General features: G+C 36.2%; 1 protein-coding gene and 1 long non-coding RNA gene across 3 annotated transcripts in view; one reads left to right on the top strand and one right to left on the bottom strand.

Annotated features, from left to right (window-relative positions):
* Positions 1-158: 158 nt before the first annotated feature.
* Positions 159-10,125, bottom strand: LOC112042886 (uncharacterized). Its single transcript, XR_002886642.2, has 6 exons — positions 9,449-10,125; positions 7,745-7,886; positions 5,127-5,211; positions 4,656-4,740; positions 2,878-3,007; positions 159-2,262 (listed from the first exon to the last, which is right to left on the bottom strand). It is a non-coding gene; the product is annotated as an uncharacterized LOC112042886 (long non-coding RNA).
* Positions 10,126-17,131: 7,006 nt separating this feature from the next.
* LOC112042864 (transcription factor E2F2) overlaps positions 17,132-24,840 on the top strand; it is a 34,136-nt gene continuing 26,427 nt past the window's right edge. The window contains exons 1-2 of one of the 2 annotated variants that reach the window (XM_024078051.2): positions 17,132-17,272; positions 18,522-18,727. In XM_024078051.2, coding sequence (XP_023933819.1) covers positions 17,224-17,272; positions 18,522-18,727 — 255 coding nt within the window. In that variant the 5' untranslated portion in view covers positions 17,132-17,223. Of the gene's footprint in view, positions 17,273-17,667; positions 18,160-18,521; positions 18,728-24,840 lie in introns of those variants that run through there. The other variant, XM_024078059.2, reaches the window with a different exon arrangement.

Genomic DNA, 24,840 nt, shown 5'->3' with positions numbered 1-24,840 from the left:
TGTCGATTAATTAATTAATTTAAACAGATTTTTAAAAATATTTATTTTAAAACCACTCCGTCCCCAAAAGCTGAACTGTGAAAATATTAAAAACAATATAATAGCACAATATTTTAGTAACAAGTAATTGTATATAATAAATTAAACAATAGAAAGAATAACAGTTTCAAGTTGAAATGTCTTTATTATCAAATAAATATGTTATGCACTTAATCAATTACTAAGTAAACATCAGCACCTTAAATATAATCTACATATATTCATTTTGCTTCTAAAACTAAATTTTATCTTTAAAGTAAAATGAAAACCAAAATAAAAATATATCTATGCATCAATTGGGTATTTGACTTCACTGAGATATTTGGGAAAATCAAGTCAATTATAACTTAACCAATTCATACATAAAAATATAGATTGTCGGGATATTCGTACATATGATAAACTATGCAAACGTCACGCAGTTTCACCAGCGTAGTTCTCGTTCCCGTGGGAATACAGAGATAACAATTATGGCCTAATCCATGATTATAATGCTGTAAGAAATTTTTAAATCAGCAAAGTAGTTTCAGAGCCTATTCAATGCAAACAAACAAATAATCAAATTCTTTCTCTTTCTAATTAGTATAAATTTCATAAACAATAAAATTATTAGAATTTGGCTAATGAAAGTAGAAACTGAAATCACCCGCCAAATTTTAAAAAATCGGAGTAAATTCTCAAAATTATAGTGCAAATATTGGAATAACTGAGTTTAACACTTATAGTATAGGTAATAATGTATTCACAAAGAAAAACTAATTTAAATAAATTATGAAAACGCATGTGATTTTTAAATTTGGCGGGCAATTTCAGTCTCTACTTTCATTAGCCAAACTTTACAACCTAATGCGATAACATAATATTACTTTTAGGCGAATCAAATAGAGCATTTACCCTCTACCTCCTCAAACAGCTCTGATTTTGATGATTTTTTTTGTTCAGTTTGTTTCTTCATATTATTTGAAATCAGAAACCTTTTGGAGTGAGGATGGAACGATTTATACTATTTAACAATAGTTATGCTATTTATATAATAAATAATTAAAAAATAAACAAAAACAATTAATCATCTTCTATTTTCCTACTATTAGGTTTGAAATTGTTTTTTCCAACATTTTATGAGACTATTAGGAATATACCCTTTCTATCAAAAAAAGAATAATCGAAATCGAACCACCCAATAAAAAGTTATGCTTGGTTTTACATTAAAATGAATGAGAAAACAATCAATCGCACATTTAGGATTGGAATTGTTTTTTTAAAATTTATATGGGAGCTTTACAATCAAAATACCTTTACAATCTATAAAGAATTTACGAAATCGGACCACTTCGTAATAAGTTACGCATAGTTTTACAATACAATTAATGGGAAAATAACCAGTCATCTTCGATTTTTTTAAATTTATAATGATTTGGGACCATTGTCGGAATATACCCTTTCTATTTAAAACAAAGTTATTTAAATCGGAATTCGAAGACATGCTTGGTTTTAAACTAAAACAATCAAGAATTATCAATTAAAAGAATTATCAAAATCGGACTACTCATGTTAACAGTTATGCTTGGTTTTACATTACGAAAACAGGGGATGATTGATTGTTTAACCATTAATTTTAGTATACAACCGATCGGTTGTATACTAAAATTAATGGTTAAATAGGTCGGACCGGTCCGATTTTGATAATACTTTTTTATTATAAAGGGTTCATTCCGAAGATAGTCTTTTAAACATATGAAAAAGCAATTCGAACCCTATAGCTAGTAAACAATAGATAACTAATTGTCGGCCCATTAATTGGACCATTGGCACCGCCTTCAAAGTGATCAATAGATAGAAAATATTATAATATTTTCTTTCTTTTGTTAGTTTTCTGCATAAGTTTGTATTTTTGAAGTCGGTTGTATTTAAAAAAAATATATATGTATAAATAGCATAGATATTTTTTAACAATTTAAATAATTTCGTCCACCAAAACATTTCTGATTTTAAATAACATAAAAAACATGACTTTAAAAAAATCATTAAAGTCGGAGCTGTTTCTGAGGACTTCCAGCATATGCTTGTTTTATTTATTATTTGATTCCATTATTTCTTTCATAAAAACGTGACATTTTTCATTATGAGAAGTACAGACATAAAGAGACGAATTTTAGTATTCCAAAGAATCATGGTGCAGGTGCCTGGTCCATTGATTATATTTGTTACATCAATTGTTGTGACCTGTAATAGAAAATTTCATTTAACATGACTTTTTAAAATGCACTGAAGATAAATATTTACATAATTATATATAATAAGAATTCCTATTCTCATCAGGGACATTTTTAGTCTATTTTCTGCTCCATTTACAAAAAATCATTTTAGGAAGCTCAGCTGTAACCTTGAAAAGTATAGAAATATGGATATTTTGTTACATTATTTACAAGCGGACGCCCGCTACTTCGTCTATGTAGAATTCAGTTTTTCACAAATTTGCACACAAACTTAAAGAGAAATTATAATGTGTTTATTTCAGTTTTTAAAAACAAAACTGTAAATGTATCTAGGAAACATGTTGTTCATTGTTATTAAGCAGGTCAAAACTACCTTGTTCGTTCAGTAGCTAGTCCATGTGTTTTGGATCACGAGATCCTGGTTCTGTCTTTAAGAGATACTGAGTGTTTGCTTCTGCTAACAAATTCTTAGTCTGGAGTTGGGAAGTTGGTGGTGTCACACCCCCGTGCCTCAGAGAGCATGTTAAGCCGTCGAACCCGGTCATTATCATTAACATTTCTGATAGTGATCATTAATCAATCTAATAATATCAACCTAAGCCGAATGAATAAAGCAAGTTACCTTGTGCTATTTTGCAAAAATGCCAGCAGCAACGTGGCTACAGTAGTGTGGCTCGGGACGGGTACAGCTAGATTTTCATCTTTTATTTCTATCTCATGATATTTAACAATATATCTTCATTTTACAGCACCTGCAAAAATAAATCAGAAGTTATACATTTTACATAATTATTATTGCATGCACTGCACCTGCAAAAATAAATAAGAAGTATACATTTATGGGGTGTAAGAGGGAGGCTAGTACCAGTCAGCCTCTCCAACTGCCAACATCACCTGCACGTGGTGCACCCTGCAGATTGACCGACGAGGCTCTGGCGACCGACCAATGGCGGTTTAACCATTCTGATTCAGCTAGACTTCACAAGTACCACAGACCGGTGTCAGGCAGCAGCGATACCGGTGCGAGAAGTCTAGGCCTGCGAATGACCAACCCGCATGCCCAGCGTGATCATTTATGGGCATTACCTTGCAATGTATAGTACAACACAACAAGATCCATGCAAGAGGCCTATGTCCAGCAGTGGACGTCTATCGGCTGATAAGGTATACATTTTACATAATTATTATTGTTACCAGTTAAGAGGATAATCCCAGAGGATGTTGCTATTTCGTGATCTAAACCAGACATTTTCTTTTAGCATAGTACTTGTAGAGCTTACTGTCCCGTGGGAGACTAACATTCCAAAGGACCACAGTATAAAACTGAATAAATATTATGACCAACAAATGAACTAACTAAAATGGCTATATGGTTAGTCTGTACGCCGTAGAGAGGTGCGAGAGGATTACCAGCAAAATCTCTCTACAATTTGCTTAGAGACTTTGGTCTCTCTAGAAGTGCAGATTTGGGTTACCAAATTTGGCAGACCTTACTACGCAGGGAGAACAACACGAGCAGAGAAGGGGAGTGTTAATCAATTGTCAAGGAATTCTTTAACCTTACCATTTGATCACAAGTCCAAGCTCTGCTCAGCGTTTTTCTCTCTGCCACGTGATGGACACCCACATGGTGAATCCATGAATTGGTAAGATATTCGTCTCAAAAAAAATCATGTTGTACACTAAAATAATTTAGTTGAGTAGGGTGAGGCAAGCAACAATGACCGCGTGAAATACAGTTTTTCACAAATCTCCCTTGATTTTTTCAGGAATAAAAGTTAATTTTAGTGAAATTTATCAATAGTTTTTTCAAGTGATTATAGTTATATACACAATACTAAAATGCAAACCAGGTCTTTTAAATTTTTCGTCTGTCTGTGTTTCTGTTTCTCTGGGATAATCTTTGGAACGGCTGAACCGATTTTAATTGGACTTTCATTGGAAGATAGAGGAAGTTATTGAGCAATATTTAGGCTACTTTTTATCCCAGAAACATGGTTCCCGCTGGATGTTCAAAAACTGAACATCACACGGTTGAAATCGCGGGCGTCCGCTAGTATTATAATATTGGTTAGCCAATGTGGTTTTGGATAACGAGGTCGTGGCTTCGAATCCTGGGTCAGGCTATCAGATACTGAGTTTTTCTTTCTTCCAAGAAATTTACAGTTCTCAGCCTGGAGTTGGTAAGTTGTTTGTATTACACTCCCGTGCCTCGTCCAGGTCATTATCATTAACATCTGATAGTGATCCACAATGAATTTCACTTTACCACCCTTAGCTCACCAACCTATTATTGTAGCAGTGTGGTGGGTCTATCCATAACTCCATAACCCCTTTTCTATAAGGTCTGGCTCTGTAGTGTCGTTAAAATAGGCTGATAATGATGATGAAGCAGGTTACCTTGTGCTATATTGCAAACATGCCAGCAGCAACTGTGTGGCTCAGCACTGGCACAGCTAGACCTTCATCTTCTATTTTGCTACACCTGAAAAATTAAACATAAAGAATAAATTTTATATATTTTCACCAGTTAAAAAACAAATAAAAACTAAAAAAAAATTATTAAGTGGAAAAAGTGAAGAATAGATTATGAAAATAAAAACATAGACTCGAATTGAGAACCTCCTTCTTTTTTTGAAGTCGGTTAAAAATAATTCAGTTAAATTCTCATCTTGGAGTTGGGAAGCCTTCAATTCCGATTATTATCATTAGTATCAGATAGTGGTTATTAATTAATTGAACATTATCACCCTAAGCCCTCCAACAGCATTGGAGCAGTGTGGTGGGTCTCAGCTCCATAATCACTTTTCTATAAGGCCTGGCCCTGTAATGCCGTTAAAATAGGCTGATAATGATGATGAAGCAGGTTACCTTGTGCTATTTTGCAAACATGCCAGCAGCAACTGTGTGGCTCAGCACTGGCACAGCTAGACCTTCATCTTCTATTTTGCTACACCTGAAAAATTAAACATAAAGAATAAACTTTTTGTATTTTCACCAGTAAAAAAACAAATAAAAACTAAAAGAATTTTATTAAGTGAAAAATGTGAAGAATATATTATGAAAAAAAAACATAGACTTGAATTGAGAACCTCCTTCTTTTTTTGAAGTCGGTTAAAAAAGTGAAAAAAAATCAGTTTTTGAAATTAAATGTCTTAAATGGTGAAGCATAACATTGTGAAGAAACCTGCATAACTGAGAATTTTCTTAATTGTCTAGGTGTGTGAAGTCTGCCAATCCGCATTGGGCCAGCATGGAGGACTAAGGCCTAACCCCTCTCGTCCTGAGAAGTGACTCGTGCTCAGCAATGAGCCGAAAATGGGTTGTTAATGTGTATTATAAAGAGGTAAAGTTGGTGGTGTTCTAGCAGGTAAACTCTGGATCTACTGAACCAATTTTGAAAATTCTTTTACCACTAGAAAGCCACGTTATTTGTGAGTATCATAGGCTATATTTTATCCGCGTATTCTCAAACTGCAGAAAGTTGGTTAATATTTATATTAACACATTACACACATCACTAACTAGTCTCAAAGTAAGCTTAGCTTGTGTTATGGGTAGTAAAAGCTCAACTGAATGATGAACGTTCATAAATAAATTATATATACTTAATATACTTTATAATATTAATATTGCTCCATTGAGAGCTGTGATAGCCCAGTGGATATGATCTCTGCCTCCGATTCCGGAGGGTGTGGGTTCGAATCCGGTCCAGGGCATGCACCTCCAACTTTTCAGTTGTGTGCATTTTAAGAAATTAAATATCACGTGTCTCAATCGGTGAAGGAAAACATCGTGAGGAAACCTGCATACCAGAGAATTATCTTAACTCTCTGCGTGTGTGAAGTCTGCCAATCCGCATTGGGCCAGCGTGGTGGACTAGTGGCCTAACCCCTCTCATTCTGAGAGGAGACTCGAGCTCAGCAGTGAGCCGAATATGGGTTGATGACGTATACTTTATAAACTCCAAGCCCACCAACCGATACTGATGAATGAAGGATTAGTAGGATTAAGTAGCATCTACAGGGTGCTCAGGAGTATTTCCCATAACTCTAGGGTAGCTCCAAGTTCTATAAGGAAAATTAATTTAAAATGTCTAAGGAACATCCGACCAAAGTCAACAGACTTCAAAAACATACTTACTAAACTAAAAAGCGAAAAATAACATTTTACTAAGTTCTATATATCATATTATGTTCTAACTGATGATCAGTTTGAAGGTGGTGCTAGCCCAATGATGTATTAATTCAAGCCATGTAAGAATATCATAAACATTTAGGTTTTTTAGACAGTGTTCTTTCATGTAGTTCTTTCAGTAACAGCTTAAATCAAAACAACACCGGTTTAGCACAGCCTTCAAACTGATCATCAGTTAGAACATAATATGATATGAACTTAGTATAATATTATTTTCGCTTTAGTTTAGCCAGTATGTTTTATGTTTTGGAAGTTGGTTGAATTTCTTTAATTAAAATTTTTTATTTTTCCATTTTTAGTGAAATCATCCTAGATATTGATCTAGCGCCAAAGGTATGTTGCTATGAGTCGTGATAAAACATTGTATTTGATTGCGTCTGACTTAGATTCAAACTAATTACTATTGTGAACCATCGAGGAGTTCCCTTAACCGTCCTTCGTCTTCATTACCAGACCCCTAATACAGTCACAACCCATCTAGGTGGAAAGTTCTCATCAATACAAATTTATCAACACATGGTAGCTACTGTGAACCGTTGAGGAGTTCTCTTAACTGTCCTTCGTCTTCATCAGCAGACCCCTAATACAGTCACAACCCATCTAGGTGGAAAGTTCTCCTCAATATAAACTAGTAGCTAAGGTAGCTCCTATAAGTGGACTTGTATTTATGAGAAATAGTCCCGAGCACCCTGTATAAAATGTAACTTAACTATGCCTAGTTTGTTTCAGCTGATGCTATGAACAGCACCAATACATATAAATAAAATTTAAGTGTATGTCTGTGATTTCAAAATAACTGTGTTTTCTTAAGTGCCTATATACAATACTGACATACAGTCATACTTTAAAATTTTCATCTGTCTGTTTGTTTGAGCTAATCTCTGGAACAGCAGGGTCATTTTAATGGGACTTTTACTGGAAGATAGAGAAGATTATTGAGCAACATATAGGCTACTTATTATTTTGGCCATTACTTGTTATTTAACATGGGCATACACTCAAAACCACATAGACACTGAAATACATCCACGCTCATCACACTAATATGATGAGTTCAATTGCCACAACTGGCTATGGCGTGTAGATGCAAAGAGCAATGATGCTATCTACTTCATCACTGGAGAGCTGTTGCTAGTGTTATATCCCTATATCTCAGAGAGTATGATATGCTATATATCCCAGTCATTATCATTAACACCTGATAGTGATCCTTTTATAATTTAACTTTATTACCCCAAGCCTATCAACCCACATTGGAGCAGTGTGCATTTTACAGTAGGTGTTTCACTTACCTTCTTATTCTCTCTTTCTCTCTTCTTCTTACAGGCAAAACATCTCGTCTTTTTTAAAAATGTAGATGACAAACCATTCATAGTTCAATGTAAAATTTATTCTAAAAGTCCAATGGTCTAATCATTGATTATCTGGACATTACTGAAATAAAGAGAGTGAGTAAATTTAATTAAAAATACATAAACATACTACGCATGAAGAGACAGATGAATATCTTAGCATTCCGTGCAGGTGCCAGGACCATCGCCTGGTAGAGAGAAATACTCCGAGCAGAGTCCTGGAGTTGTGACTACAGGATGTAGGGTTAAGGAATTCCTTGACAATTGATTAAACTCCCCTACTTGTGTTGTTCTCCCTTCTTAGCCAAATTTGGTAAGATCCTACTAAGAACAGCTTTGGATACTTATTCTTCTTTCTCTCTTTCTTCTACATAGAAGTTTCTGCAGTCTTAAAGATGCCAAGGTCTTTAAACAAGTTATAGAAAGATTTTGTTGGTAATCCTCTCGCACCTACTTCTACGGCAGACAGACTAACCACATAGTCATTTGTTATTATTATTTATTACAAAACCTTAACAAGAACCAGGTGAGAAATATAACTAAAATGTCCGGAGGCAATCTGATGATAGAACAGAAACACAGATGAGGGAATTCCTCAACTGTTCACAGAAGCTACATTGTCAAAAAGAAAAAAAAAAGTAAAATGTGCAAAGCTTAGGTCTTATAGCTAAAAGCTTTTTCTTTCAAACAACCTTCAATGAAAAATGTAGCTTATTATTGGCAAAAGCTTTTATAGATCAAGGCAAGAAAAGTATTGCCGAAATGGCCTCCGTAGCACAGTGGATTAACTACGCAAAAGTCCTGGGTTCTATCCCCGGCTGGGCCGATTGATGTTTTCTTTCTGGTCTATGTCTGGCTGGCTAGTTAATACCCTACTGGCAAGCGATTTAGTGTTCCGGTGAGATATTATGTAGAAACAGAAATGTGTGTGGATTTTCATCCTTTGCCTAACTAGTTATCTTAGATTCCATCATCACTTATCATCTTATTCTATAATTATGTCAATGAACAGATTTTCGTACAAAGTAAAGTAACATACTCTTCATTAGTCTGCCTAGTGCCTAACATAATTATAAAAACTTGTAATTGTAGTTTCAAATTAACAAATTGTTCTGGTTCATCATTACATCATTATAAACTATTTATTATAGATTCAAAAATAAAACTCAATTTTACTCTACCTGCCTTTAGTACATATACCTGTGGTTTAATATTGAACAGTGGTATAGTAAAAAATTTACTTCTGGTAACAGATACTTTCAAATTAGTTCATGGAATTTGCTTTTCTCAGATGTTCATTTTCATTACCATTTCATAATTAACCTTATGTTGCTTCAGATTAAGCTACCTGTGATAACCAAATGAAAATCTGTTCAGTAGATCCAGAGAAGTAAACATTCAGACTGCTGCAGGTCAGACAGTTATTTGGGGTGCATTGCATCTACAAACATCACCATAATGTGTAAACCCAGCATAATTGTATAATTGAGCACGAGTTTCATAAGAATTCGTAGGATTTTAATAATTCCCATATCTTGAGAAGACTACTAAGAAACCTAACTAACTAACTATTGTAATCATTATCTGATCAATAGCTATTATTAAAGTATTTTATTATTAGCTAAAACTAAAGTAGGTACATACCGGAGACTAAATTTGTAGAATCAAGTTTCGGTAATCTCTGTAGGGTCTTCTCTGGATCATCGGCAGGCGAAGAACCACACTCAAAGCATTTTCTTTTGTTCTTCTTCATAATTATAGAGACACTTGAACTAACAAAGTCTTATTTTTAACATAATGAAAAACCACAACACTCAGATGAAACGTAAAAGACTTATAGATCTTCTCAACATCAAGAATGGCGAGGATATTACACAGCAGGTTGCTTAAATCTAATCCATGAAGAGGTCTTCATAAATATTAACAGGCCGTGGCAAACATTTATTTTATTATTTGTGAACTTGTGTTTTAAAATATTTGGTGAAATGACGCCATTTTCATTTTATAACATTTTTATTTTTTATTAAGAAATTGGGGTTGCCACACTTCGTTTAGAAAATCTTACCCATACGTTACTAAAACAATATTCAACAAGAGTGTCTCTCTATATTTTTGTAGAAGAAAAGTATTTATTCAGTTATTAAAGTCATATTTAAATCTAAAAATGTATTAGATTCATCACAATATTATGTCAGGCGTGAGCTACTAACGATAATAATATTGCTACAACTACCAGACGGTAGAACCGTATGGATGATGACACCACAGGTCTAGCCCCCGTAGGTATAACCAAACTTTGTTCGAGAGTTGACCCGGCCTGTAAAACTTTCCTGTTACACTGGTTAAAAAAAAGAGTAGTTTGGCTATGAATTACTTAATCGTGACTGTATAATAATTCATTCAAGTAATGCAGCTAACAAAAATACATTAAAAATTGCGTATGGCGGCCGCAATCAATAAACTCAATCGTTATTTACTAATTAATATAAGCATAACGCTTAGGCATATAAAACAAATCATCCGTTACAGAAATCATACAATCTTTTTTCGAAACTTTCTTCTTCTACTTTTGAAATGTTTGATTTCACGTAGACGGACGACCGACGAACATTCAAAAATTCTCGTCTACGCGATACCGTTATCGTTACACAGACACGGTGAAAATATTTCCCATAAATAAACAATTTAAAATTAAATCATAATATATTTTTACTAATAGTAAAGATTATTATTAAATTATGTTATTTTTAAACAAGTACAAAAAAAAACTACTTTAATTTAGAGTTTAGACATAGATTATAAACTGATGTCTATGCTATAGATATATTTCCTGCCGCTTATAGTCACTTCCGTCGCAATCGTATTTCATAAACATGACTTCCGTAGGTGTATTTAATGTTACTGTTAAATTATGAAAGGGTAAAAAATTAAACCTTTATGTTGTGTATTCGATTGTTCGATAGCAAGAATAAAATTACATCGAATAGTGCATGTTTCTTTTTATCAGTTTGTAAATAAAAGCAAAGAAATTATAGTTCTGTATGTCCTTAATTATAATAATATTTGATACCTACGTTACAGTTTGTTAAAGTATATTTTTCATGTTTAATTTTTAGGATACAACTTCTACGTATTTTGTAAACATTTGACCAAGGGCCAGTACTAACAATAAGATTACGATTAGTAGATTTTTCTTAAAGTACATTGTGTTTTTAAGGTACTACCGTATGATTTTGACAAGTATTTTAAATTTTTAATTTAATAAAATTATCGCACCCTCATTTCGTTTTCTGAGGGTACGTACATATTTTAGGATATGGTGGGTTGATCCTAAATGAAACTCGTACAGTTGTTGTTCACTCTTGTAATTAAATTAATCTTAAATGATATTACACTGAAGTTAATGTACAAGTAGCGCTCAACACAACGATATGCGTTGATATGAAGTACGTGTTTCTTATGAGTATTGCGGTACGACAGGGCAGATACGTGTCGTATCGCTCGCGGTAAGGGTCGTACTGTGTGGTCTAAATGACCGGGAATACTAGCGTCCCTTTTCGTTTCCCGCGCGAGGCTGGCTGTGGGCGGAGCAATGTTGCCAACCGATTCGCGCGCTTTGTAACTGCCGCGGGGCAGCATTGCCAACGTTAGAAATGTAACGTATACGTTCGGAAACCGCCACAACCACCCCCCTACGGAGAATGATAAGTCAATTGAAAAAGAAAATTAAAATTGACTTAGAATTAACATTAACAGCATTAACAAATTTTAATCACTAATTAGTTGTATAAATTACATTAAAACAAAATTTGTGTAAATAAAATTGTATAAAAAAAAAATAAAAAAGTATAAGAGTGTTTACTTAGCGTGATGAATAATGAAATATAATATTAAAAAATGTTACAAAGGGCCTTAAAAATGGTACAGTGTAGGTACGTACAATTAACACAACTAAATACTTATGTCTAAAAGTAATGTTTACAATTAAAACTTAAAATGTAACAAAAATACTTAAGATTTAACAGTAATTTACAAAAAAAAAAATCGTGTAGACATATATAGTTTTAGCTTAAATTATTACAAAAGTGTTAAAACTATATTATAAATCTAAAATTTGTTTAAACCTAACTGTACGACCAGACCGAGTAGTAACAGGCTGCTGGTTACTCAGGGCAGTAGGTTGACCTGAGGGATGGGAAGGTGCAGTTATGGCGGTAGGCTCTATGTCTAAGTCGGATATCGTATAGGCAGGTTTTACCCTATCAATACTCACCGTGACCTTCTTGCCGCCTTTGTCGATGGACACAGTTTTCCCACTCTTGGCCAAAACTCGGTAAGGGCCAGTATATGGTTGTTGTAATGGTTTTCGCACTGCGTCCTCACGCAACATGATGTGCGATGCGTCATCAAGGTCCTTGAAAACGAACGTTGATGGTCTCGCGTGGCGTGAGGCTGGAGTTGGACGAAGATTTGACATTTTAGTCCTTAGGTTATTGACGAAATCGTCAGTTACGATGTCGAAGGAGCTACTAGGTACCAGGAGTTCCCCAGGTAACCGTAGTGGTTCTCCGTACACTAGCTCAGCTGCAGAGCATTTTAAATCCTCTTTGAGGGCGGAGCGGATACCAAGTAAGACTAAAGGTAGAGCCCGGTGCCAAGTATCATTGTGGCACATAAGAGCAGCTTTAAGTTGTCTATGGAAACGCTCGATCATGCCATTTGATTGAGGATGATAACTTGTAGTTCGTATGTGTTTCGTGGCGCCAATGTTCATCAATTTGCTGAACAAGTTTGATTCGAACTGGCGTCCACGATCTGTTGTGACTGTGACGGGCACGCCGAAACGTGATAACCAACCGTCGACGAACCTATCAGCCACTTCTTCAGCGGTTATCGACGACATAGGCCATACTTCGGGCCATCTGGTAAATCTGTCGATCGCTGTTAAACAATACGTGAAACCGTTAGATATCGCTAAAGGACCGATTATATCTAAATGCACGTGTTGAAACCTTGCAGAAGGTGCCTCGAAATTACCAAGAGGAGCGGAGACGTGACGTGTTATCTTGCTGCGTTGGCAAGGTAGGCATTCGCGTGACCATTGACGACAATCTTTGTTAATGCCGGGCCAGACAAAACGTTCGGTTATGAGTTTTAAAGTGGCCCGCGCACCAGGATGACTCAAATTATGTAGTTGGTCGAACGCTGGTCTCCTCTGTTCCACGGGAAGGTATGGTCGAGGTTTACCCGTAGAAACGTCGCACATGATGCTTATATTGGTACCGGGTATAATTGTTGGCACCAATTTGAGCGACGAGTTGTTTATGACACTATTTAGCTCGTCATCCGCCTCCTGAGCTTGAGCTAGGGCAGCGAAGTCTGAATTCAGTGATACAGCCTCGATACGAGACATAGTGTCCGCGACCACATTTTCGCTTCCTTTAACGTGTCTAATATCAGTTGTGAATTGGGAGATAAATGTTAACTGATTTAGTTGCGCTGGGGGTAATTTTTCCCTGCGCTGCTTAAACGCGTAAAGGAGTGGCTTATGGTCTGTATAAATTGTAGTACTTTGCGCTTCCAACAGGTGTCGGAAGTGCTGTACTGCAGAGTATACAGCCAATAACTCCCTGTAATAAGCAGGCCATTGAGACTGAGATGGTGTCAGCTTTTTGCTGAAAAAGGCGAGTGGTTGCCAACCTTGGTCAGTCTCTTGTTGCAGACACGCACCTACGTGTGCGCTTGACGCATCTGTGTACAAGCCTAAGCGCGCACCTTGTATAGGGTGTGCGAGCTTAGTGGCTTGTAATAAGCTGTCTCTGCAAGTGTAGAAGGCTTGCTCTAATTCAGGAGTCCATGGCATCGCTTTTTGTCCTTTAAGTCCAGTAGCTGTAAGGAAATTAATAAGAGGTGCCTGTGAGTCGGCTGCGTTTGGAAGGAATTGACGATAGTAATTTATCATTCCTAAAAACCTTCTTAAACCTTGAGCTGTTTTGGGCAGAGGGAAATCGCGAAGTGCCTGAATTTTCTCGTCAGGAGGGCATATGCCGTCTTTGCTGATGTGATATCCGAGGAATGTTACCTCTGCAGCCCCTAAAACGCACTTAGCCGGGTTAACTACTACACCGTAGTCAGCTAACCTCTGGAAAAGAGTGCGGAGGTGCTTGGCATGTTGTTCAGCATCCTGTGAGAAAATTAAAATATCGTCTATGTAAGGGAAACAAAAGTCCAACCCTCGGACGATTTCGTCCATGAAGCGCTGGAAAGTTTGTCCTGCATTACGTAGGCCGAAAGACATAAATGGAAACTCGAACAAACCGAATGTCGTAATGATAGCCGTTTTACAAACGTCGGTTGGTGCTATCGGAATTTGCTGATAGGCTTTAACTAAATCTAAGGTACTAAATATTTTACATCCAGCTAAATTATGCCCGAAATCACCTATGTGACGGACTGGGTAGCAATCCGAAATGGTCCGAGCGTTAAGCGCTCTATAATCACCACACGGACGGAATGAAGAGTCCTTCTTGAGTGCTAAGTGTAGTGGTGATGACCATGGGCTTTTAGAAGGGCGTGCAGTGCCAGCTTGTACCATATCTGCGAACTCCTTCTGGGCAACCTGTAGCTTTTGTGGAGCAAGACGGCGTGGGCGTGATACCACCGGAGGGCCATCTGTGGTTTTAATATAGTGAACCGTATTATGTTTCACTACACGGTTAATACCTGGAGGCTTCGTGATGGATGGGAACCCAGCAAGGATTTTATGGTACTCCGAATCTCCACTGATAGTCCTCACGCTTGGTTGATAGAAGTTTGATACGGAGGCTGGGACAGTTAGTCCAGTCACACCGCATCGCAGTAAGCGATTGCGACAATCAGGGAGTAAGTTGTAGTAGGCCATGAAATCGGCGCCGATAATTGCTGTATCAACGTCGGCGACAACGAAGTTCCACCTAAAGTCACGGCGGAGGCCAAGATTCAAATTCATCGTTCGGCTGCCATATGTTTTAATAGTGGAACCATTGGCAGCTGATAAATCGAACGATGTTGCGTGTTGTTCCTTGCCAAGAAGCTTCCTTGGTATACAACACAGGTCGGAGCCCGAATCCAGGAGGTATTGCCATTTGGTATTCCTGTCTGTGATGAAAAGGCGGCGACCAGTGTAAACGCAGTCAGATGTCGCCTCTACTGACTGGATTGCTCGTTTCCCGGTGCCGGCGCAGTCCAGGAACAAGGCTGAACGCATTTGGTTGCCTTGGTTTTGAATTTTTTGTGGTACCAACACACAGAGTCTGCTTGAGAAGTAGATGCCCTATTTCTGGACCTAGATCTCGATCGATGCCGTTGCCTCGAATAGTCTGAGATCAGTGTGTCAAACTTTTTAACTAACTCAAGCAGAAGAGTGTTTGTGTCTGGTGTGTTTGTTGGCGCCGCTTGCGATTGGTTATTAGCGGTCACAGCACTGACTGAGATAGGATTTACTTCCATAATGCTGTCCGCTAGTTCTCCAGCTTTATCTAGGCTCACATCCATGTGTGCCTTTAATATTGACTGGACTGTGTGGGGGAGCCGTTGAAGCCATAACTCACGCAGTATTTTCTCGTCTCTGATGGTTCCCGCCAAAGACTTTAAGTGTCTTAGGAATTGAGTGGGTGTTCTATCACCCAATTCTTCTCCTGATAATAGTCTTCGGAGCATTTGCGACTCCGAAGGTGAAAATCGACGGATCATATTTTCTTTGATCCAGTCGTATCTTTGGCCTTTTGGTGGAAGCTCATCAGTCAGGTCTTCCATTTCTGCTGACGTTTTCATATCCATTTGGGCTATCACGTGGTAATATTTAGTGTCGTCAGCAGAAATGTTAGAAATGCTAAATTGTGCCTCAATATGCTTGAACCAAGCTACAGGTCGATTATGCCAGAAGGGTGGAAGTTTAGGTCGCATGGCCTGCACGGTAGGGTTGCTGCTATTAGGGTTACCTATTTGTTCCCTTAATTCGTTGTTTTGTTGAATTAGAGCATTGTTTTGCTCCAGTAATCGGTTGATTTGCTCCTGAACATTGTTTGTGTCGACCATGGTTACAGATTAAAAATAAAAATTAGATATAAAACAACTATATGCTTAACTCTACCACTAATATTATAAGGACCTGTTACTACCGGTTAGTCGTAATAAAAATTAACCATTAAAATTGTAAAACATAAAACGACAAAATTTTAAAAATAATAAACAAGTAAAGTTGGTACAAAAATATTATAGCGGCAAAGGAATGCACACTAAAACAATAAATGCTACGGAAGTGTTCTAAAAATAGACATGTGCTAACTTTCTCTTAGAGTCCGCTATAGGGTAGGTACCTGCGAGGGCCGGCGACGGCCAACACAAAAACAAAAGGGTCGGTCGGACCTTTTTTCGAAGACGCGAATAGTATACGCGCACTATTTTAAAGTAAAATGTTTTATGACCGATTCTAAATTTAACACTTCCTAGATTTAATAAATCACTGAATTTACTTTAATGCGTTAGATTTTTATAAAACACTTTTGTAAAACACTCACTGATATCCTGGTGGTCTTCGGGTCGCTGCTAGGATGGCGGCTGATTTGCAGCCTGCCGATGATGACGCGCAGACTCGAATTTCTCAGGAACTAACGAGCTGATAAGTTAGACTTGTGTCTAATGGGTACCTGCTCGTATAAAGCCACCTTTGTTGTGCTAACGGTGCGGCGATGAAAGCGTCGTCCTTTGTTCAGGCTGAAGACGCGAACCGTCGTTGGAGAGGGTCACCGAATTTAGGGGTTACCACTTCATAGAGAGTGAAAACAGATTTAGCGGAAGGGGCTCACCAGATATAGTCCGTATTTAGCGTACGTTTAACGTACGGGGTCACCAGATTTAGGATATGGTGGGTTGATCCTAAATGAAACTCGTACAGTTGTTGTTCACTCTTGTAATTAAATTAATCTTAAATGATATTACACTGAAGTTAATGTACAAGTAGCGCTCAACACAACGATATGCGTTGATATGAAGTACGTGTTTCTTATGAGTATTGCGGTACGACAGGGCAGATACGTGTCGTATCGCTCGCGGTAAGGGTCGTACTGTGTGGTCTAAATGACCGGGAATACTAGCGTCCCTTTTCGTTTCCCGCGCGAGGCTGGCTGTGGGCGGAGCAATGTTGCCAACCGATTCGCGCGCTTTGTAACTGCCGCGGGGCAGCATTGCCAACGTTAGAAATGTAACGTATACGTTCGGAAACCGCCACAATATTTTTCGCCCTAACGCATATCATTTACCTACATAATTCTTAGTAGTTTTAATTCAATTGAAGTTAGTAGTTACCCGAAAAGTCACGCATGTAATTTACATTTTACAATAATCAAGTGCTTAATGTTACGTAGTATACGTTTTATAAAATGGGTGCACTGCTTAGGGTTGAATTGCAAACCAAAACTACTTATGTCGGTAAGCCATTTTATTTTTCAATTTCGTTCCCCAATAAAAATTACACAGCTCAAATTGAGTCTCAAGTCTTAAACTAATATTTTTACAATTGCCTGAAATCAAACTATAAAATAATTAACCAAGTACAACTATCAAGTAGGAATCCAAACTATCATAATATCGACCTTTCTATGTCGGTTGATTACTATTTCTATCGCTAATTTCGAAACAAAAATAAAATGTAATTTCACTGATAATATAATATTGAATTGGTGTCTATGCTACAGTATTAATTGTTAGGATACATTTAATGTTAGTGCCAGAATAAATTATCAAAACCTTCCAAGAAACATTTGAAAATATGGGATCGATTCATTAATAACATCTTGGGATGGGTAGCCTAGCGCAGTGCGCCGCGTTTCTCTGCATAAAACCGGTCGCCGAACGAAATTTCAAAAATTCGTTATATTTTTTATGGCTTCTCAAGCGAGGGGAGGAATTTGGAGAACGGCGTCACTAGGGGTTGCTTGGTTCGTACGGCGGCTTCGCGCCTGCGCGCGTAGTTCGCGCCACTGCTACGTTGCTACTTGCTTGCAAGCCAGATGTTCTGAAAAGCTTCCTGTCGTCGTTACATTGCTCTGCATTTTTATCTTTATTAAAATGCGGACTAGGATAATTTCATTATTTTATATTGTTAGTGGAGTATTCAGTGTTTAATTTAATATGTGTTTATCAGATTGTGTCATTTAATTGAAAGTTATTGAACGTCTCGATGTCCACGAGTTCACTCGAGACCAACAAAGCGGCGGACATTTTATTTTGAGTACTCGATAATGTAGCATTTGCGTCGAAAACATTAAATGTCGTTTTATAGTTCTGTATTTGGATATTGTTCGCTTACACCTTTTGTAAGTATAATAATTTCTTTACATGTTATTTAAGTAAAATCTTTGCTATTTGCACTTCAGTGTGCGAGGCGGCTAGGCCTACCGATTACCGCTAGGTCGTCGATATTTTTGGGAAAATGTCGTTGAAAAAGTGACGTAAGCAAAACTGGACATATGTAGGTATCGCCAGGGACCTCAAGGATTACATAAAGCACATTACAACCGCTATCGACCCACTCCGCTTCGGAGGCTTCTCACTTGTGATTTCCGCGCGCGCGGCGCCCCTAACCTCTTCGCTAATTGAATTGAGATGATTATATTCTGTCGTAGTTATTTTTTTATCTCGATTGATTGATGCATGTTGTTGACGTATCATTTAACAGCGATGCCGAGGGGGGTGAAGCGAGGGCCGGCGGAGGGCGAAGCTGAGGTCGTGGTACGCGTCACAGCCTCTCCGTCGCACACCACACTCCTAGAGGACAGCCCCAGCCAGCCCATCAGCTACCACCTGCTCGACCACGGCTATGGCGCCACGCCTCAGCACCAGATCCGACGCGAGGCGCCTTCCGCACCGCCGAAGACTTCTGAGGTAAGATTTAGCACTAAATATGTTCCTAATGACCTTACTAGTAATCTTACTCACTTTAGTAATTCCCAATTATTTTATGAAGAAGGTTTTACTATGCTACATATCAGCTGATTATCAGATGATGTTTATATACCTACCTACCAGTTGATATCTTATTTGGACAATTTTTTGCTGAATGCATATATTCTTCTGTGTTTTTCATTTACACTTAAAATGCTGCAATTTAATTTGAAAGTACTTAACTAAACATATAATATTACTTAAGTATTACTAAACACAATTTGCACATTTAGTGTATTGGAATAGAAAGACAATATGAGGCTGAGAACTTGAGTTAATTATGAATATTTAACATTTACAGCAAAGTAAATTTTTTGGGGTCTGTCACCTTAGGTATTTAATGGTTCCCGATATACAATAAAATTAAAAATTAGTTGACCTCATAATATCATCACGGACTCTATATCTCTAAGTATGCGATCATAAGTTGATATGGTCCAAGTGAAACTGATTTGCTTTTTCATAAATAGCTCTGTTAAAGGTTAATATTAACATTAATATTGTAGTTATTGCAAATAACTTTAGTTTGAGTAAGTGCAATACAGATATTGTATTTATATTTGAATGTAATATTGATAGTAAATTACATGTGATTGAGGTTATTCTAGCAAGTGTAAAAAATTCAGATCATAGATGTACGTTAAAGATATACCAAAATTGAATTCTAGGTTAGTTGAGCTAATATTTAGATTATATTAAAGATTTATTTTACAAAAACTTCAAAGTATTGAAGCTTACTTTCTGTTATAATAAGCTTTTTGCCAAGGTCAGGCTTTGCTTAGTACAGATGTATATGGGGCTTAGGCATACCACATTGCTCCAATACAGGTTGGTGGGCTCCCAGACAGTCATATAGCACATATTATAATTCAGTACTATTTTTCTACCCATGATAGCAGTGGAGTGGACCTCTACCTTTGATTAGGAGGGCATAGGTTTGAATCGAGGTCTGGGGCATGCATCTCCAACTTTTCATCTATGTGCATTTTAAATGAAATACACATGCTTAAAACAATAAAGGAAAAACATAGTAAGGAAACCGGCATACCTGACAATTTTCTTGTATCATTATGTGTGTGAAGTCTGCCAATTTGCATTGGGCTAGTGTGCCTAACGGCTCTCATTCTGTTAATGATGATGAGGACTATTTTTCTTATGGCTTCTATTATTTTATATAGCAACAAAATTAAGTTATTATAATTACATGTGGTTGTAATTTATCAAACATTTCATTAAATTACTATGGAATTCATAAATATGGTTTATAAGTGAAAGAACTTGACACATCCTTATTTCTCATTTACCTAACAACATGTAACTGTTATACCTGTTACACATTTTAGAAGTGATATTTATTTATCAAATCCATAGGGTCAATGACCTCAATTGCCTAGGGTCATTGAACTGTTTTAAAGTAACTGGACCCTGATGATAACACACTTTAATATAAAAGGGGTATTCAATTTGCATTACTTGAAAATAGTTTTTATATGAGTTGTATTAATCTGTAACAGGATGTGCATTGAGAATGCATTATAACAAACTGTTGAGGGGTAGAATCCAAATCTGGTTATCCAAATTTGAATAATTATTTATTGATCTTGTCTTTCATGTGCCACCTTAATTAATTTATGTACTTATGATGTTTATCTGGTATTATTATCTTGGAGTTCAACTTGAAACTTAAATCATTTGATTCTGGTCCGAAGAGATCTATGAATAAGATGCCATGTTAGGAAACTAGTTGATGAAAGTGGTGTGTTGGTGCATAATTTTCACAGTACTTTTTAGCTTTTATTATTGTGTTATCTGCTTGTTTTTGATGTGGTAGTATTTAGTTTAGCTGCAGTTCTTATCTGCTTATTAAAAGTTGGTAGTTAATTTGTGTTAATTTATTTAATTACAAACAATATAATAAAAAAAAACTTTTCTGTAGGAATCTAAAAAATCTATACTAAATACCCCAAACCAAACTGGGGCCCAAACTAATCAGTATTTTGTATATATGTATTTTATTTCTAGGATTTATCTTCAGGATTTACAGATCCATATCCTATATGGTGATTAGGATATGATGTTTGGTATCATGTTTTGTTTATCTGTTTTCTGTTGTATCTACATATTGTATAGAGGTTTTTAGTTTGGAAAGCTCAGATTGTCTCTTTGGTCAAGTTGTTAGCCTGTTTCTATGGATCATGAGACCTTGGGTTCGAGACATGGGTCAGGCTGGGTTTTTCCTCAAAGAACATCCCATTAGCACAGAATCAAAATTTAGATAGTTACACCACATGCCTCCTGTTAACCTGAAGGATATGTTAACCTGAAGGACACGAGAGATTAACAATATTCGCTGACTGATAGTAACTGAGCATAACATTATCTACACTATGTTTGGAGCATCAATTCTCCTTTAAAGGTGGGATGTCGCCTGTGCCCTGCAGTCATTATCATCATCATTTTAATGGCTTACTGATATCCCTACAGCGTAAGCCACTAGAAAAAGGCTGATGATGATGAAACAGAGATGCATTTGAAAAAGTAGCTATGTTTCACCTAATTTCATTGACATATGAATAAATCATAGAAGTGCTACTTCTTTTACATAATGATAACAAATGAATACATGTTTTTTTATATTCCAACTGTGCTTATTAAATCAGTTAGTCAATCAGGACATTGTTCTTTATCTACTGTTTTACATTTGCAATTCATATTGTGTTTCTAATTTCTTATTATCAGAAGAGAGATTAAACTTCATATTTATTGTGGCACTTAAAAGGAAATGATTAAATATTAAATGGTTGTGTTTATAAAATTCATTTTGAGAAATTGAATGTTTGTGGGATTGATTTAAAAAATAAGCAATGGTTGGTATGTATGCTAATTGATAAAGCCAAGTTTGAGATAATCATGCTGTGAACAATGGACATGACATGGACAATGTTAAATACATGCATACCAGAGACTTTTCTTAATTCTCTGTGTGTATGAAGTCTGCCAATTCGCACTGGGCCAGTGTGGTGGATTATTGGCCTGACCCCTCTCATTCTGAGAGCAGACTTGCTCAGCAGTGAGTCAAACATGGGTTGTTAATGATGAGCATGTTAAAAATCATATACATATAATACACATCTAAACATAGAACCATATCCATTTTCGACATTTGTTAACATACAACATATAAAGTAATTTGTACTAATAATATAAGGGGTAAATATTTTATATTTGCTCTGAAACTACTGCGCCAATTTGAAAAATTTCAGGATTAGGACCAAATTAGGGTTGTTCAGTGAATTTAAGCCCATTTCCTGGGAACTGTGGCCCTTTACTAACTAATAAGTTGATTTAGGTTAAGGAATTTTGACCAAGTTGTTTTTCTTTAGGCTTTTAAGACAACCACAAGAAGCCTGTTAAGTTGTCTAACGTCAATTTTTGTCTTTAGTCTTTTATTTATCCAAGTGCATTAGCGCTTTTAGTGGTGGTGGTAAAATATGGCATGGTAAAATAACTTATATTGTTTTACAACTTTTTTATCAGAGGAAGCAACTATACCCATATTTGACTTGAACTAAGTTTGTGATTGTGATGATGAAAGTATCCTTTAAACTCCATTGTCTAAAGGAATCACTTGTGATTTTTACTTCTGAAAAATCATTAAATAATAGGTATTTTCAGGAATGTGTACTATTTGGTAGAAAAATTTAAAGCCTATGTTTTGAATGTAATGTACCTTGGCTATTACGGTTCACATACATATTTTGTAATTTTAATGTTGTTTTTTTTTAATTCTTTGAATTCTGTTTTATTTTCACGTTATGAAAGATTTATAATAGATTTTTGTAAAGGCCTTTCATTCAATGAAATTTGGATTTGAAGAAATGATTTTTACCATGTTTTCATTTCAGTAAATATCTATACTAAAATATATTATACAACAAACAGTTTTGTTTCTGTTTGTTTAAATGGAATGGGCTAGTCTCTAGAACTACTAGTCGGATTGTATAAAAATATTTGAATTTAAATATTTGTGAAGTGACATAGGCTTTTTTTCAAGGTACCTGGGCCAAGGGATGGGGCAGTATAATGGAAAACTTTGTATGCAAATCTTTTTTATACTATAGGAGTATAAAGATTATCCACGCGGACGACGTCGCTGTCGTCTGCTAGTAAATTTATAGCTCTGTTTTGTCATAAATTCCTTTTTAAAATATAAGCCCCCATTCGCACGAGAGTTTTTTTAACGGACTTTAAAAAAGCGTTTAAGTATAGCATGAAGTTAAATGAAGGTCTATTCCCAACGCCCAAAGTTGCAACACTGTTCGAAAAAAAACTTCGTGTTTTAAAAACGCTGTCGTGTGAACATATACTTGGGAATTCATTTGCTGTATTTGAACGCTTTTTTAACGTCCGTTAAAAAAGCTCTCGTGCGAATGGGGGCTTAACATCTTTAAGATGTTTATGGATTTTGCCATAGTATCCAAGTCATAATATGTCAGAGAGCATCTATCGCTCATAAATGTGTATTATATACGAATTAAATGCACATAGAAACAGGAAAAACGATGTATGTATTAACAAAGTAATTTCTGCTCGCGACATATGACTGATATCCTATGTTAAAAGTGACCAAGAACATGAATTTTATTTATTTCATAGTACTGAAATAAATATATGACTCTCTCATATACTCAAATACTCAAATACTCAAATAACTTAAACAACTACTTACTACGAGTTTCTTAATTAACTAATTTGTAGTTTATTAAGAATCCTTCATAGTTTCGAAATTCTTCCGAAAATTTTACGAATACGTGGTTATAATCTATCTACTTCAGTTATCCAGAAAGTGATTTATCTGTGTAATTTTATTTGCGCAGCCAATCTATTTAGTTTTGTGATCCAATACTAAACATTCACACATACAAACATATTCACCAACTTTCGAATATTTGTGTTAGCGTGATCAATCTTCATTATTAGCCCATTAACTGTGGTAACCTTACAAATATTAATTAGATGTACTAATGGGATCAAAGTAAGATAAACAGTTTAATGGTTTCCATAGTTAGACCCATATAGGTTTTATTAATGCCCTATAGCCATAAAACAAACAGGTTCTAGTATTTATAGGTGATGCTTTACAATGTTGCTTTCTTGTAACTAGAGTAAGAAAGAGGCACCATGTGATTTCTAGTTTCCCAAATATCATGAGTTACATTGTCCATTTAAAATTTAAGTGCTATTAATGGAGGAAGTATTAATTATTTCTTTCCTGTTTTGTCGTGTTCTTAATTTTTTGATAACATTTTGTGATTTGATTACAATGATGACCTTTCGCGACCTTGTATAATTTCGAAATTATTAAGAATAGTATCGTTTGCCTCCTTAAAATTGATTATTCTTTGGCTAAACAAGTAACAATGCTCTGCCAAAATTGTTTTTTTTTAATTTGAACGCACTTCACCAGTCCGCATATAGTTTGCTAACTAACATAGGGAATAGAACATTGAAAAGTTCTGATGGTTTTTAGAGAGAGATTTCAGGTTACATTACTTTCTTTTTGGCGAAGAAGATTTCTGTCTTCAGGATGATACGATGGAGGACGATGATCATCTAACGGAGTATGTTCGATTGTAAACTAAACGAGATTTTGAGGACATTCAACTTTTAGAAAAAAAAAATCATCTGGAGGTTTAATCAATAACCTTAAACTTGCCTTTATGTGTGGCATCGCCTAAAATAGCTTGTGTCCGTCGCATATGCTAGCATTGTGAGTGTCGCGAGTGGCCGATCACCCGCCATGCGTGCCCGCGCCATGTGGCGGCGCTCGGCACTCGGCACCACCATGGGGTCACGTGGGCAGGTACTTGCTTCCTGCGCTCCTTCATTGCGCAACGTATAACTGTCGTTGTTCTTATCGCCTGACGACATAACGCAACGCCCTACGTATGTTTAGACAAATTATTTTTTCACACACATAAAACGAAACATGGATGCAACTGGTATTTAAACCGATTGTTTTTTTTTCTATTCCTTGAGGCATCCTTTCATGA

Source organism: Bicyclus anynana, chromosome 4, assembly GCF_947172395.1.
Source record: "Bicyclus anynana chromosome 4, ilBicAnyn1.1, whole genome shotgun sequence".
NCBI lineage: Eukaryota > Metazoa > Arthropoda > Insecta > Lepidoptera > Nymphalidae > Bicyclus > Bicyclus anynana.
Note: the sequence above shows the minus strand (reverse complement) of the source record. Positions and strands in the feature narration are given on the sequence as shown.